This window comes from Anabrus simplex, chromosome 3, assembly GCF_040414725.1.
Source record: "Anabrus simplex isolate iqAnaSimp1 chromosome 3, ASM4041472v1, whole genome shotgun sequence".
Taxonomy (NCBI): domain Eukaryota; kingdom Metazoa; phylum Arthropoda; class Insecta; order Orthoptera; family Tettigoniidae; genus Anabrus; species Anabrus simplex.
In genome coordinates, this window is record NC_090267.1 from 409,612,581 (window position 1) to 409,630,337 (window position 17,757).

At 38.6% G+C, this 17,757-nt stretch overlaps 1 protein-coding gene across 1 annotated transcript in view; it reads left to right on the forward strand.

Annotated features, from left to right (window-relative positions):
• The window catches only part of Diap2 (Death-associated inhibitor of apoptosis 2), a 121,906-nt gene that overhangs the window by 69,411 nt on the left and 34,738 nt on the right, over nt 1-17,757 (forward strand). The window contains exon 6 of the mRNA XM_067143384.2: nt 12,165-12,448. Within this exon, the coding sequence (XP_066999485.2) occupies nt 12,165-12,448 (284 nt within the window). The remainder of the gene's footprint in view (nt 1-12,164; nt 12,449-17,757) is intronic.

Sequence of the window (17,757 nt, forward strand, 5' to 3'; positions counted from 1 at the left end):
ATTAGAGAACGAGATAGAAAGAGTTGACAACTTCTGTTACCTAGGAAGTATTATTTCTAGAAGTGTAGGGGCAAATTAAGATGTCCAAAATAGGGTAAACAAGGCCAAAGGGGCCTTCGCCCAGCTCTGGCCGGTGTGGAAGTCCAGAGAATTGAGAACAAAGACTAAATTGAGAATCTTTGAGACAAATGGGTGTGAGACGTAGAAGATGACTGGAAAGATAACACGCAAGGTCCAGGCTTTCATTAACAGATATTTAAGAACCATCCTAGGAGTGCGATGGTCAGATATTATATCAAATCAGGAATTGTGGGAGCGTACCCAACAACGCAAGGCTGAATTTCAGATAAAAGAATGTAAATGGAAATAGATAGGTCACACACTGCGTAAAGGTCCTGACAGCATTCCAAAACAGGCTCTTGAATGGAATCCACAAGGGGCTAGAAGAAGAGGGAGACCAAGGGTAACATGGCTTTGAACAGTGGAAGCAGAGGCGGCGTCAGTTGGGAAGTCCTGGAAGAACATCAAAACAGTGGCAGCAAATCGAGTCAGCTCTTGTTCCACCCAGGAGTAATAGGAATTAACAGGTAACATTCTGAATACTATTTGTTCTCAAGAATATCAGGTTCATCCAGTAAATAGAGGACTGATTGTGGTAACATCACCATCTTTGTTCTATTCTGCAAAATTGCCCTGAAAATATTTATGTAACTATTTGGGAATGGAAATAGAAATATTCAATTGCCTTCTCAGTTTATTTTAAAATGCCACGCAGGAGACTTGGAGAAACTGTCATTAAAATCTCAGTGCTTCTTGAAGAGCAGCTGGATGTTACTTTAAGGCAAATAATATTCATATTTTTATTTTTAGTTAGTTTTATTACTGTTTTTATTTACCTCAGTGTTTGTTTGTTTTTTGACATTCTTTAGGCATATTATTTATATGTTGTGAGCACTTCCATACTTTCATTTCCCTCACCAGTTTACCTGCATAGTCTACCCTCTAATCTACCTGTTTACTGTATTCTTACCGAAGCATAACTAACTCTAACCATTTAACACATTGCCGACCGGATGCTTGAGCTTGTCACATACCCTGTGGACCGGACATTTTTCTACTAAGCATACTAGGGTGCACTTGATTATAAAAATGTATATAAATATTAAACCAGTCAAGATATTATCTTTAAAGTTGGCATGAGTACTGACCAATGCCCCTAGTAGTACTTAACATATCTAAGATAAGTAAGCAAATGCGTGTTAATTCAACAACACATCATTAATGTTTACATCGTTGTCGTCGTCAGTCACTTGAATAAATAAGCACACTTGGTAAATTACGGCGTGTAGAGGCTTGAATATCACCTCCACTATCACTCTCACATTCATTTTCCACTAATTCATTATCACTATATCCATTTGAACGATCATAGGCATATAATTCTTATCGTCGTCAACTAACACTGTATTGACTGAATCGGCAGAAAGAAAGTCGAAGTTTCGAGACTAAATCAAAGAATAAAAGAGGCCGTGAATAAAAGAAAAGTGGCAGATATACATCTACGATTTATTCTATTCAATGTGCAAGTCCGAAATAGTTCAATATGTGGTCAAGAGATGTCACGGGAAGACCGAAAACAATGTCGTGAATAAAACCGAGATTTCTCGGGGCCCGTCACCTACCGCTGGCGAGCGTACTACGAGATTTCTCGGGGCCCGTCACCCATGTGTTAAAAGGGAAGTAAATTTTATTTCTTACACTGTGTGAGAAAAGATGTTCTGCCTTTATTTCTCTTCTGAAGGATCATGAAACAAAGACTGAAAGCAGATAATTCTGTTTATCACCTAGTATCATCCCAGACTTCATAGACTATTTTATCAGCTATTGAGTTTGTTTCTTCTCCTTACCACTTTGGTAGAACCTTCTGCTACGTTCATGTTGTAATACATATCCTATTTCTAGGGTCCCCAGCTGGGCTCTCAAATGGGAGATTGAAGCAGTAACAGGAGTTCATCTCCACTTTACTTGAACAGCTCCCTCTGTGGACTTGTGGCAGATTGTTGGCCCCCAGCCGAGATAGTCTGATTTTTGATGGGTAAAAGAGAGTCCATTCAGTGCTCGCTGCCATATTATCTGATAGTGTAAAAGACCTCCGTTGACACATTTGGTTTTAACCTGACAAAATTAATTTAAACTCAGCTATAGATTGCCATCTGTGAGGATAAAACAGAACATCAAAATTAACGTATTTCTCTTCTTCACCACTTCCTTCTGCCTCTCAGCATTGGGCCTTCCAGCTATCTTTGATACTCTTTTCTGTCCCGTGCTAAGTTGCCTTACTTCATTTGGGTCTTTTCCTCCGTGCTCCGTAATTACACTGACCATCTGATCCCAAACCGTCTGTGGACCGTCCCTTTCTTGTAGTTCCCTCATATCTAGCCTCAAACACTTGCTTAGATTTCCTTTCAAAATGCGTCCGAACCAGGTGAACAAACGATTTGAGCGACTTATCAGTGGTACGGCGTACACACATCATAGTTTGGAAGCATGTACTCCCGTAGACTGGGGAATGATCGACCGGGTGATGCCGAGCGAGCGAAGGTCATGTCTGAACAAGAGCAATTAACACAAAGAGAGTTTGGAAATAATCTCAAATACATCACTCTCTTGTAGCTCTCCTAAAATTGTGATGTAACATGACGTACGTGTAGCACAAGCTAACAGAAGCAGCTGAGCATAAAATATATCATTGTATGTATGAATTTTTTTTCAATTGGCATTATTGTACGTAATAAATCAATCAATCGGTCACTACTGATCTGCGTTTAGGGCAGTCGCCCAGGTGAAAGATTCCCTATCTGTTGTTTTCCTAGTGTTTTCTTAAATGATTGCAAAGAAATTGGAAATTTATTGAACATCTCCCTTGGTAATTTATTCAAATCCCTAACTCCCCTTATTATAAACAAACATTTGCCCCAATTTGTCCTCTTGAATTCCAACTTCTATCTTCATATTGTGATCTTTCCTACTTTTCAAGACACCACTCAAACGTATTCATCTACCACGCCATCTCTCCACTCACAGCTCGGAACATACTACTTACCAATATAAATGGTCCATTATTGGATATTATAAATTTTCCAGCTAACTCATTCCTGGTTGCCAGCGTTTTGCCCCAGTGAGCTAAGTTGGGCTCATCAGTAGGTAAATAGCACATCCACCAAGACACTTAGTTGAGCAGCTTGTCTCCTTTCTCCCAAGTCATCCCAGACTAAACTTTGCAACATTTCTGTAATGCTCCTCTTTTGTCAGAAATCACCCAGAACAAATCAAGCTGCTTTTCTTTGGATTTTTTCCAGTTCTTGAATCAAGTAATCCTAGTGAGGTTCACTTACACAGGAACCATACTCTAGTTGGGGTCTTACTGGAGACTTATATGCCCTCTCCTTTACATCCTTACTACAACCCCTAAATACCCTCTTAACCATGTGCAGAGATCTGTACCCTTTATTTACAATCCCATTTATGTGTGATTGCCCCAATGAAGATCTTTCCGTATATTAACACCTAGATAATTACAATGATCCCCAAAAGGAACTTTCACACCATCAACTCAGTAATTAAAACTGAGAGTACTGTTTCTATTTGTGAAACTCACAATTAACCCCATTTATCATCATACCATTTACTACTGTCCATCTCACATTATTGAGGTCATTTTTCAGTTTCTCACAATCTTATAACTTTCATATCATTTATATATGTAAGAAATCGTAAATGACCAATAATACTGCCTTGAGGAATTCCCCTCTTAGTTATTATAGGGTCATGGGAGAACTGTAACTCAGGATGATTTTCAAAACAAAACAGAAAATTTAAAGAAACTGAAAATCATAAAAATAAGATTTAAACCAAAAATAGAGAAACGAGATACAATGAAAAGGGTATTTACAGATGAGGAACGACAGAAAAGATCAGAACAAATGAAAAGCTTCTGGGAAATTTGGAAAGAAGACTTATTGAAGAAGATGGCTAGAAAATGTTTGAAGTGGTCCAGTAAGGCTGTAAAAGAAGAAATCTTAGAATTAAAAAATGTTCTTTATGATAATTTTCTGCCTTACAGGTATGTGATATTGTAGGGTCGTTTCAAAGCTGTAAGGAACTAGAGGACAGATCTGGATTAATAAGTACTTATGCAAGAACAGTTTTTGGGGATTCCTCACAGGTGCATATTGAACCCAATTGGACATATCTGGAGTGCTGTGAAGACAGATATTAAGTGGCGTGTTCATGAAAATTATCGCATTCTGATGAGGGGTGATCCAGAGGGTGTATTGACCCAAAAGGAATACTGGTTTCGTTTCTTGGAGAGTACCGCTGATGCTACATTGCAGGGTTGTCACCTTTCAGGTGTATCTCCACTCAGTCAATCACGTGCAGAGCTACTTTCCTGGAGCTGTGAGTATAGGTAACATTCCTATGTGAAACAGAAAATGATTTTTTTTTTTTCCCTGAATATTCTAAATAGAAGTTTGGAAAGGTTTAGAATTCATTGAGCACACAAGTGTCTTGCGAGAACATTGAGCCAAGCTGTCTTCTTAAAAATTTTAATTGTTTTATATGAGAAGCATTGGATAAATCACATGTATTTATTTATATAAGTAGCCCTGCATAGGACATTACAGATAGCAATTACCAGGCGAGTTGGCCATATGGTTAGGAGTGCGCAGCTGTGAGCTTGCACCCAGGAGATAGTGGGGTTGAATCCCACTGTCGGCAGCCCTGAAAATGGTTTTCCGTGGTTTCCCATTTTCGCACCAGGCAAACACGGTGGTAAATTCACTCAGCTGGAGTTTCTTATTCAAATTGTGCAGAAACTATTTCAGAAGTATGCGAACGCTACCCCTAACGCAGCCTTGCCAATTTGATCAGCGAGACCCACACCCGTAGACTTGTCAACTCGATTCTCGGGAAGGCATTTTCCAGATTTCAATCCAGCCTCAAAATCAAGACTGCACGCAAATAAGAGATGCGTTGTTTGCGTGATGGCGAAAGGCCAGCGGCGGGATACTCAGTATTGTTGTGTAGTATGCTGTGTCGCTTTGTGCCCCTCTCCTTGCTTCAGGGTATACCATACAGTTGAAGTATGAGCATTGCAACTATGCCAGCGAGTCTCAGGTTCCGTGCTCGGGGAATTTGAGAAGCTCGTAGTCTACACTCGGTGACCGCTGTACAATCTGTGTGCTGGCAACTATCGGTGACCCTCCTGAAATATATTTTTTTCAATTTTTTTCTTCAGTCATTTGTTATAGCTATTGAGTGTAAATAATTAGTGTAAATAGTGTTGAACAGTGCAGTGTAATGTTGTGTAATGTGGTGACAAAATTGTGACAAATGAACTTGTGGATTACTCGCTGCCCTCTACAATGGCAAGTTATAGGCCTACATGGTGAGTACGTTTTTCTATTTTATTTCAGGAAAAAGTGATATTTTAGTGAATGTGTCACTATTATTTGGAGTATTTGATAATTCTTAATTTGTGTGTTACGCATTTCAACGATGAATTAATATAAGCAACACAAATAATACTCCGAATTGGAGTAAATATGAAATATGCACTGACACTGGATGAATTGAAAAATCGTTTTAATTTTAAATAATAATGCAATTTACACTGCAACGTATAATTTTATGCTAAGTTTAACATAATATAATATTTAAGCGGGTGTAGGTTGGCAAAAACTATGTTTTAAATAAAAATTTTACTGAAAATGATTCCCCACTATGCAGCAATTTCTCATTTATGACCTCCCCACTTAACAGGTTAAGGATGATTATTGAAAATATTTTGTATGTTATGTCTAGGAGTGAGATTCCCCTGTAGTTATTAGGGTCGGTTTTGTCTCCTTTTTTATGCTGTGGCTATTATCCAGTGTTCTGGCAGTTCTTCTTTAATCCATATAGAGACAAGTTGTTGATGGAAGGCAACTTTTGCTGATCTTCCTGCATATTTTCAGATTTCCGCAAAGGTCTGATCTTCTCCTGGCACTTTGTAGTTTTTTAATTTATTCAGTGCTTGGTAGATTTCCTTTATTATGGGGGGGATTGATGTTTTCTGGTGGTGTTTTTATTGGGCTGTTGGTGTCCAAATGAAGGAGTTCTGTAGGTTCCTCACAATTTAGAAGCTTGTTGAAATATTTAGCCAGAATTCCTGCATTGTGTATTGTCATGAGCCAGCTTACCATTTTCATCCTTCATCAGTAGGGTCGGGGGTTCATATTTTTGGAGCTGTTTTCTGAAGGTTTTCTAGTAGTCCCTTGATTGAGTTTTATTGAATTCTTCAATTAATTGCAGTGTGTCCTTATGATGCTGTCTTTTTATTCTTATAACTTGGTCTATTTATAGTTGTTAAGTACTTTCATCATCAACATACTGTGTAAGGAAGTGCCCTTTTATTTCATAATGGTTGTATTATATTGTAATCTTCCAGTTCCTTGACTGAATGGTCGGCATATTGGGCTCCAGGTTTAGTTCTCTGTTGGGCTCTAGATTTTAACTTCATTTGGTTTGATTCCTCAGTCTCAGGGACTGGATGTTTGTGGTCGTCTTAATATACTTCTCTTTGTCTACATATAACACACCACACTAACAACCACCACAGAAACACTCAATAGTGAATGCTTCTCTTCATGAAGGATTGGTGTCAGGAAGGGTATCTGGTCGTAAAACTGGGCCAAATCCACATTAGTGCTGGCCCCAATAAATTGAGAAAAGGCCAGGGAGAAGAGGATATTGTAGTCTTCTAATCTAGCCTGGTGGTTAGAGTACTGTAAGTTTGCAGTTCAGAGATGGTCTTTCGAACCCCACCATTAGCAGCCCTGAAGATGGTTTTCTGTGATTTCCCATTTTTACAATAGGCACATGCTGAGGCTGTGACTTAATTAAGGTCGCTATCACTTCCTTTACCCGAGTGAGTTGGCCATGCAGTAAGGGTTGCGCAGCTGTGAGCTTGCACTCAAGAAATGGTGGGTTTGATTTCTACCGTCAGCAGCCCTGAAGATGGTTTTCCATGGTTTCTAATTTTCACACCAGGCAAATGCTGGAGTTGTACCTTAACTAAGGCCATGGCTGCTACCTTTCCAATTTTACCTCTATCCCATCCTTGTGTTGCTGAAAAACTTCAATGCATTAGTGCAACATTCACTAGCAAAAAGAAAACTTAGGAACATGAATTGGATATACTACCACTAATCCAACCTGGCAGCTCTCATGATCATTAACTGGAAGCAACAGGCTCAAAAGAAGTGAGAATTATTGTTGGTTCGTGCAAATGGCAATAATAGCATGTGGGTATTGTGATGAAGAGGTAAGGATCAAGTGAGTAGTGAACATTTTAGATCAAGCTGCTTGTATGCAGTGACACAGGGTGGCAAAGTAAATACAGTAATTTGATTTACAGGAACTTGGTATGTTTTAATGGGATATGAAATAGTGGGAGATAATAAAATGTTTTTGCTACTAGGCATATTCTGTCTAAGCAGAATTCCCCCTGTGGGTGGAGGCAGTTTTGCCAGGCTCCTCACTTTCATCTATCCGGACTTCCCTTGGTCACCTGTTGTTGTTTTCCAATCCCTATGGTATTAGCTGTTGAGGCCTAGGGAATCTTTCATTTTCACACTCTTCATGGCCCTTGTCTTTCTTTGGCCTATACTTTCATTTTTCGAAGTGTCGGACCTCTTCCACTTTTTCCCTCTGATTAGTTGTAATGGATGATGGTTGCCCCGTCGTAATTCCTCTTAAAACAATTATCACCACCACCCACCACTCTTAGCAGAACTATGCTGTTCTTGCACGTTTTACCTTTCTGTAGCCATTACGCTGAAGGTTACAATGTGATGAGTGATGTCAGCATTCATATGATAAGTAAATTTACTTGAAAGGAATCTACTCACTCAGAACTTAAAATAAACAATAGAGGTTCTGATCAGGTAGCATTGTGTTGTGAGCACAACTGACTAAGAAAAGCAGCTTGATGCATGCTAGCTTTCAGCTTGTATTTAGCTGCTTAACTAACACCACCCGTGTTAAGTGTAATATTGCATCGCTATGGCTTCATTCTAATGGGTATTGTCAAAAGCAATTTAGTTTTTTTTTTTTTTTTTTTTAAACCTAGAGAGAGATATTTGAGGTTGGCTGTCCTTAACTGTAGATTTTATAAATACTGTACTCTTGTGGGTGGGAGAGACTGATGAAGAATACATCCCCGGTATCCCCTGCTTGTCGCAAGAGGCAAGTAAAAGGGGCGACCAATGGATCATAAATTTAGAACCATGAGAATACTTGTGATTAGTACCATTACTTGCAGAACACTATGGGTCGACATTACTTGCGACTAGTACCACTTTGGGAGGTCTACGTTACATAGGAGCAATACCATTATGCAAGAAACACTATGGGTCTGAGCATTGTTTGTGATAATGGTCATTGTTTGTATTCCACTGGTCAGTTCCACTGTGTTCAGAATGGGTCTGCGTTACCTGTGAGTAGTATAGTTTGAGACAAAACATGACGACTTCGCCTCACACCACTACCCTCCAGCGGCAGCCCGGTGTCTATTAGGGGCTAATAGGATTTACTACGTCTGCCGTTGTCAGAGTTGCCAAATTGTCTACCTTATTAGCACCAAACGAGCCAGAGCAGGAATAAAACGTTTTAAAGGAATTTGTCATTTCGATGTAAATAATAATAATAATAATAATTATTATTATTATTATTTTAGCTCGAGAATTTAGACATGAAAAAATAATGTTAATATTGTATTATGGCGATCTAAAGTAGTATGACGTAACGAAGAGAGACCCCTGAATATTAAAATGCAAAATTAAACAACCCATAAAACTGGACTAGCTCAGTGATAGTGTGACGGGCTACTAACCCGAAGTGGGGGTGCCGTGGGTTCAAATCCCACTGGCTGTTCTTGAAATGATTTTTGTAGTTTTCCATTTCACATAAATGCCGGAACATTATAAGGCTGAAATAGCCACATGAATAATAATAATAATAATAATAACAATAATATAATTTCCTGCTGCTGTTGTTGCTGCTATTATATAATTGTTAACAGAATGAATGTTCAAATTACCCAATTTTATCCCACCAATAGGCTGCACAGTTTGTAAAGTAAACCATTTTGGGAAGTGAAAATAATAATGTTTTCATACTGAAAGAAGAGACAACTGAATTATTATTAACTATTCATAATTAGTATAATTATTGACTCCTCTGTGGCCCAGACTGTAGCCTCTGACAGTTAAGGGAAATGAATACACTTTAAAGCGTTAACTCCCACTTTAAGATGTTTTGCAAACTATAAAAATCTTCAAATAGGTTGGATTATTATTATTTATTTACTTTATTTTACTTTATTATCCATAAATATTTGTAAAAGGGAAAACAACATTTAATTTGACGTGTGGGTCCCCAGAAAAACTAGTTGTCATTATTATTATTATTATTATTATTATTATTACTACTACTATTATTATTATTAACAACAAATACATCACAGTTGGGAACAGGAACTATACCACTTTATGAAAAACACCATGGGTCTACTACGTTGCCTGTGATTAGTGCCACTGAGTGTGAAACACCACACGTTTGGATGGTGCCCATGATTAGTACCACTATGTGAATAAAACCATGGATCTGCGTTCCCTGAGAATAGTAGTACCATTATGTAAGAAACACCATGGGTTTGTATTGCCTGTGGGCATTGCCATAATGTGTGATACAACATGAGTCTACATTGCCTATGATTACTACCACAATGTGAGCAACTCCATGAGTATATGTGGCCTGTGATTAGTTCCACTATGTGAGGAACACCACGGGTCTGTGTTGCTTGTGAGTAATACCCTTACGTGCGAAACACCATAGGTTTGTTACCTGTGAGCGTTGCCATTATTGTGTGTGACATACCATGGGTCTACATTACCTGTGATTAGTACCACCATGCGAGAAACGCCACGAGTCTACATTACCTGTGCTTAGTACCACTTTAGGAGGAACGCTATGGTTCTGCTTTACCAGTGATTAGTACCATTATGAGGGGCCGATGATCTGGATTTTGGACCACCTTAGATAATGAGTACCATCCCAGTAATGAAGGCACTGTGAATTGGATCCACTGATTGTTTTGTTTCACGATCATTTTTCATCATCATCATTCCTTTTAGATTCTAGTCAGTGAATCCATTTTGAAGTTTTACTTTTTGTTTCGTTCACCTCGTACCATTAGGGGCCGATGACCTACCTGTTAGGCCCCTTTAAACAACAAACATCATCATCATATAAATATGAAGGGGGATCAAATATAAACAGAATTTTATTTTTTGTTTAAATTCATTTATTGAAAAACACAAGGCAATTGCAATTTATTTTTCCACATAGTTTCCTGCTTTGGAAATGCATTTGTCCCAGCGTATGGGCAGCTATTTGATGCCCTCATCGTAAAAAGAACAGAGTCATGTCACCAGTCAGTTGCGCACAAAGTCTTCCACACTCTCGTCATCTTAAAATCGTTGCCCTTCTAGAATTTCTTTAAGCAGTCCAAACAAATGGAAATCGCAGGGCGATAAGTCTGGGCTGTAAGGAGGATGATCAAATGTAGTCCATTGCATTCCCTGTAGCTTGGAGACAGTTAGAGCTGCAGTATGGGGCCGCGCATTGTCGTGGAGGAGGATGACGTGTCGAATCGGTTGGTCTCGCCTTTTGCAGCGATATGCAACCCTCGCCTTGTTCAACAGCTCACAGTAGTGAGCAGCATTGATTGTGCGCCACTCATGCAAAAAAAAAAAAAAAGTCAATCAGCAAAATGCCTTGCAGATCGAAAAAAAAAGTTGCAAGAACCTTGCCAGTTGACAGTCGAGTCTTGGCTTTCACTGGTGCTGCCTTCCCTTTCCTTTGCCACTCCTTACTGGCTTGTTTGGATTTGGGAGTGTAGTGGCAAACCCATGTTTCGTCGCAGATGACGATCCGACTCAGAACTGCATCACCTTCTTCCGCAAACCTTCCTGTAAGACTCTGACAGACCTCAAAACGTCTCAACTTCAGATTTTTGATCAAAAGGTGAGGGACCCATCTGGAACACACTTTACGGTACTGTAGGTTGTTTGTGATGATTGCTTGACAACTCCCATAACTGATTCCGACTTGTTCTGCAATTTCTGATACTCTTGCCCGACGATCGTCGTCAATGTATTTAACTGCACAAATGTTTTCGTCTGTAATGCTGGTCCAAGGATGGCGACCGTGTTGCTGATTTTACACACGTTCTCGTCCTTCCTTGAACTTTTTATGCCAGGTAAACACATTTGTCTTTAACAGTGTTTGATAACCGAACTGTGCAGTTAATCTCTGGCAAATTTCCTCCGCTGTAACTCCTTCATGAGCAAGAAATTTTATAAAAATATGCGTTGCGCAGTCTAGGGGTGCACCTGTTGCTCCTACATCGTGAGCGTTACTGACGAAACCTCGGGAAATATCTAACAGTGATTAGTACCATTATGAGGGGCCGATGATCTGGATTTTGGACCACCTTAGATAATGAGTACCATCCCAGTAATGAAGGCACTGTGAATTGGATCCACTGATTGTTTTGTCCCACTTAAGCATAGCAGAAGCACGGGGCAAGTCCTACCAACTGTTAATGCTCAGGAACAAAAATCCTGTTTATATTTGATCGACCTTCGTTCTGTACAGTGAGTTTTAAATGTTTACATGACTTAAAAGTTTACAATTGAATTAAAAATTAAGAGTAAAATATTTCCACCTTTTCAGTACAAAATCAAGTAATGTGGGTTACATTATGGAAGAAATATTTATTGGAACTAGTTCCAACCTATTTTTTAAGGTCATCATCAGCCAAATCGGAATTGCACAATGTACCTGATAGTTCATAAAAATGTAAAAAAGTCGTGAAAACACACTATAAATGTCAAAAGGTCAAACTTTTTGTAAAAGTTTTGGCTAATGCATAAAATGCACATATTAATGCACTTAGCTGTTTGAAGGAAGAAGTCAAGAAGAATAAATAAAAAGTTTAACCTCGTTGCTTCACCAAGAAAGTTTGAAGTACAAAATTTCTGTTACAATTTTTTCAGATGGCTGTTGGAGTGGGACTGGATGTTTCCAAAATAAGACGTGCTCTTCGACGAAAAATGGAGCAAACTGGACTACCTTATTCCACCTCTGATGCACTTATTGGAGCTGTGTTAGATATGTCATCGAATTCCTCTAGTTCACATTCACCTGAGTCTCCCACGCCAGGACCATCCCAAGAGTATGCTGGTGAGAATGATTCAAATTTACAGCAAAATATATCTGAGAGAAATGATAACAGAGAAGATGATGGGGCTAGCCTGCAAAAGGAAGATCAACATAAGAGGTATAAAAATGCAATATATTTTATAGAATTAGCCGCTAGTGATCAGAATGCTTACTTCCATCAATGTTTATTTATCCAATGGTAGTATCCGACTCTTGTCCGACACGTTGGCTGAATAGTCAGCGTACTGGCCTTCAGTTCAGAGGGTCCCAGGTTCGATTTCTGGCAGGGTCAGGGATTTTAACCTTCATTGGTTAATTCCAGTGGCTCGGGGGCTGGGTGTTTGTGCTGTCCCCAACATCCCTGCAACTCACACACCACACATAACACTCCTCCACCAAAATAACACGCAGTTACCTACACATGGCAGATGCTGCCCACCCTCATCGGAAGGTCTGTCTTACAAGGGCTGCACCCAGCTAGAAATAGCCACACAAAATTATTATTATTACTATTATTATTATTATTATTATTATTATTATTATTATTATTATTATTATTATTATTATTTTTATTATTATTATTATCATCCGACTCATGATCCTAAGTTTGCAGGTTCAGTTCCTGCTGAGATAAAGGATTTTTTTTTTTTTTTGGCAGCGGTTGGTCGACCCCTAGGGGGCCAACAGAGCCATTACACCAGCTGTCTAAAATACAAGGAGTACTCTGTCGGTTTGTTTAAAAGTAGGTCATCTTGGCAATCCATGACATGTTAAAGATCTCTGGTGGCGCTCTCAGTGTTGCACACACACACCACACACCCTCCCCATGGCACTACATTTGTGATGGACCTTGCCCTGCCAAGCAATTGCTGCTCAGCCTGAAGGCCTGAAGATTATAAGATGATTTGTGATCAGTGCAACAAATCCTCTCAACTGTTATTCTTTGCTTTCTAGACCAGTGCCGCTATCTCAGTGTTGGATAGCTCCTCAATTATCACATAGTCTGAGTGTACCTTGAACTAGCCCTAAGATCCAATGTTAAAGAAATCCCTGAACTGGCTGAAATCAAACCCAGTTCTCTGGATTTGGGACTATGGGGCCAGCTCAATGTCATCTGGCAAAATGAAATAAATTGTGCCATTTTTTTGACATAGAAGAGAATTGAACAGAGGAAACTGTTGTCACCAGAATGAAGATGAATGGCTTGAGCACTGACTATGAATCGAATGTTTGTTCGTGAACACATGAGAAGGAACAGTGACCGAAAGGTAGAGGAGCACTATAAGTAGAGGAAGAAGCAGGAGAAGGAGCAATATGGTGGACAGGGTCATCAGGAAGTTACCAGAAAATGAAGAGGATGGCAGAAAACATGACTGCATAGAGAGCTGCTGTGTGAAGGCCTGCTTTAGGTCAGATTAACACTATTCATAGTCACCAGGAAGAATTCCGCTTTTGTTGTTAGCAGCACAATTGGTATGTCAAAATTGGTAGGCAGACTGTTTATTTGGCACCACTCTTAGATGGTAGCTGAAGCTATCGTCATCGTCATCATAAAACGTTATGATGGGCATTGAGGTTAGTTTCATTAGTAGTCTTAACATGAAATTTACACCACTACAAGCAGATTTTAAACTATTATAAATGTAGATCGATATGCCTTCTATTCGTGTTTAAAATTTTACCTATACATACCATAATAATAATAATAATAATAATAATAATAATAATAATAATAATGTTGGGATAATATATTCATTCCGGTCTAGTGCTGCTACATCTTTTCTATTATCTATATGTTATTTCAACAAACTACAAAGATATTCAAATACAGTAAAGGCTAAAGAAAATGTACAGGATATCTTATACAGCCAAAACTGGTTAGGACATTTTAGTGGGGACCGAAGAGAACTTCATAAAGATCAAACGTGCTAAAAAATGAAAAACAATTTCTCTGTTAAATTTAAGGTTAGGTTTGAACGTAAAAATGATTACAATGTGTTTATTATAATATATATGTATATATATAAAAGAACATGTCCTGACTGACTGACTGACTGACTGACTGATTCATCATCGCCGAGCCAAAACTATTGGACATAACGAAATGAAATTTTGAGGACACATTTATATTACAATGTAGGTGCTCACTAAAGGAAGATTTTTGGATATTCCATCGCTAAGGGGGTGAAAAGGGGGGTGAATTTTTAAAATGAGTATATCTCAAAACTTTAAAAATTTACAGATGTCAAAATTGGTATTTAGAATCTCCATTAAAAATAAAGAAACACATATTTTTTTGTTTTCGGAAAATCCCACTAGGGGTGAAAAAGGGGTTGAATGCCTTTAATGAGGATACTTATATCTCAGATCTGAAGATATTACAGACCTGAAAATTGGTATTTGGAATGTCCTTTAAAAATAAACACTTTTTTTTCTTTCTTTTTTTTTTTTTTTTTTTTTTTTTTTTCAGAAAATCCCATGAATGGTGGTTAAACAGGAGTGACAAATGGGGTGAATTGTTTGAAAGACTATATCTGCAGTATATCTGAGAAACGTAAAATGTTAGACGTAAAAATTGGTATTTGGAATCTCCTGTAAAAGTAAAGAAACATAGGCGATTTGTTTTCGGAAACTCCACTTAAGGGAAAGTAAAAAGGGGGTGAAATTTTAAAATGAGCATGTCTACAACATATCTCAAGAACTTAACATGTTGCAGAAGTGAAAAATGATATTTTTTATCTCTATTAAAATAAAGAAACGTGTATTTCTTGTTTTCAGAAAAACCACTTGGATGGGGGGTAAAAATGACTGAAAATGGCGTTGAATTTTTTAAATTAGGTTACTGATATCTCAAAAACTGAAGATGTTACAGACGTGAAATTTGATATTTGGAATCTTGTTTAAAAATAAAGAAATGCGTATTTTTTGTTTTCGGAAGTCCACTTAAACGGGGGTGAGGGTAGAATTGAACAATTATTAGAATTATTTGTATGAAGATACTACTATCTCAAAAACGAAAGATTTTGCAGACGTAAAAATTGGTATTTTGAATCTGCTTTAAAAGTAAAGAAGCACGTATTCCTTTGATTTAGGAAAATCCAATGAAGTGGGGTGAAGGATTTGAAAAATTAATTGAATTAATTGTATGAGGATATTTACATCTAATAAAAACTAAAGTTGTTACTGACGTGAAAATTGGTATTTGGATCTCCTTTAACAACAAAGAAAATGCATTTTTGGGGCAGTTATCTTGGGGGGGGGGGGGGGTGCGTTGGTGAAAAGGAGTTGAATTCCTTTTATGAGGACACATATCTCAAAATCTGAAGATGTTACAGTCGTGATAATTAGTATTTAGAAGATCCTTTACTAATAAAGAAACAAGTATTTTTTTTTCTCGGAAAATTCACTTAATTGGGGGGGGGGGGTGAAAGGAAGTACAAAAAGTGAATTATTTTTATGGGGTAACTTATATCTCAAAACTGAAGGTAACAGACGTGAACATTGGTATTTGGAATCGGCTTTAAGCATAAAGAAACACGCCTTCTTTCTTTGGGGGGAATCAACTTAACCCTAGAACGCTTACCAGGGTGACGCGCCACCCCACCGTGTTCTTTTATTCTATTTTGCATGGCTGCGCTTGCGCATTGGTCTCTCCCTTTCTCAGTAGCTTTTAATAAAGGCAAGCTGAGTGATGCCATCGGTGTTGTGTAGGCATGCGCTGAGTGTAACTGAATCGAGACGTGTTGTGGGGTTACAAGCCACCTCGGTAAGCGTTTACTGTTCACTGCATTAGAAGTAATAGCCATTTTTATAATGGAAATTAGTGTGACGGACACTAACTTTACTGATAATGTTCTCGCCATACTTGATGAAGAAAGGGGAGGTGAAAATGACAGTGAATTTCAGGAAAGTGAGACAGAAGATAATGTTGAGATGGATTCCGACAACCGTACTGAAATTAGTGCGTCAGAGGATTTTGACGTTGATACTGACATTTCTGGGATTGTTCTAAAGGGGAGGAATGGTCACGTGTGGTCATCTACTCCACCTCCTCGGACCCAAATTGCTGCGCGCAATGCTGTTGTACGACTTCCTGGTGTCAAGGGCGAGGGTAAATATGTGAAAAGCGAAGTGGAATCCTGGCAAATTCTTTTTAGAGATAATATGATCGACTCTAGACCCTCCATAGCTCAGGTAGCAGCGCGTCGGCCTCTCACCGCTGGATACCGTGGTTCAAATCCCGGTCATTCCATGTGAGATTTGTGCTGGACAATGCGGAGGCAAGAGAGGTTTTTCTCCGGGTACTCCGGTTTTCCCCATCATCTTTCATTCCAGCAACACTCTCCACTCTCATTTCATAGCATCTATCAGTCATTAATAAATCACTTTGGGAGTGGTGCCCCCATCGTACTGATAGCCTATATATGACTCATTCATTACATCCCTGACCCGGTCAATGACTGGAAAACATGTTGTAGGTTTTCATTTTCATGATTGACTCTATTGTCCTGCATACGAATGAAGAGATTTCCCACCAGAGGCAGACATACTGTAAAGAGACAACATTTGTGGGAGCTTGTGATTCTATGCAAATAAAAGCCATGATAGGACTACTCTACGTAACTGCTGAAGAAAAGGACACTTATCATGCTACACAAGAAATGTGGTCAAGTTACGGAGCTCCAGTGTACCGTGCCATTATGAGTGAGTCAAGATTCAAGTTTCTGTTGAGAACTGTTTGCGGTTTGATGACAAAGAGAATAGGAACAGAGATGACAAATTTGCTCCAGTTCGTGAATTATGGGAAGAACTCGTTTCTCATTGTGGTACTGCTTACACACCTCATGAGTATTGCACTATTGACGAACAGTTACTTGGATTCCATGGAAAATGTCCATTTCGAGTATACATTCCAAGCAAGCCAGATAAGTATGGCTTGAAAATAGTTGCAATGTGTGATTCTCGCTCTTACTACATGGTGTCTGCCATTTGTACAGTGGAAGACAGGATCACAATAGGTACGCTGAGCCACTTCCCGTTCACTGTGTGATGTGAAAAAGCTTACAGCACCAATACATTGAACCAGAAGAAACATCACTTGTGATAATTGGTTCACTTCAGTACCTTTAGCTCAAACAATGATACGTGACTATAATCAAACAATGGTAGGAACTATGCGCAAAAATAAACCTGAAATTCCAGCTTCATTCCTTCTGTGTAGTTTTTTTCATCTCAGTTCGCATTTGATCACGAAACAACATAAGTTTGTGAATATTGAATTTTCACGACCGCATTGTAATCGAAACAGACTTTCAACATATTAGGTCGTGTTACGTACATGTAGTACATAAGTTTCATTTTGTCCGAAAAAGGGGAAATCAGTGATATTGTTTTCAACAATGCACAATGACAATGTAAGGAAATAAA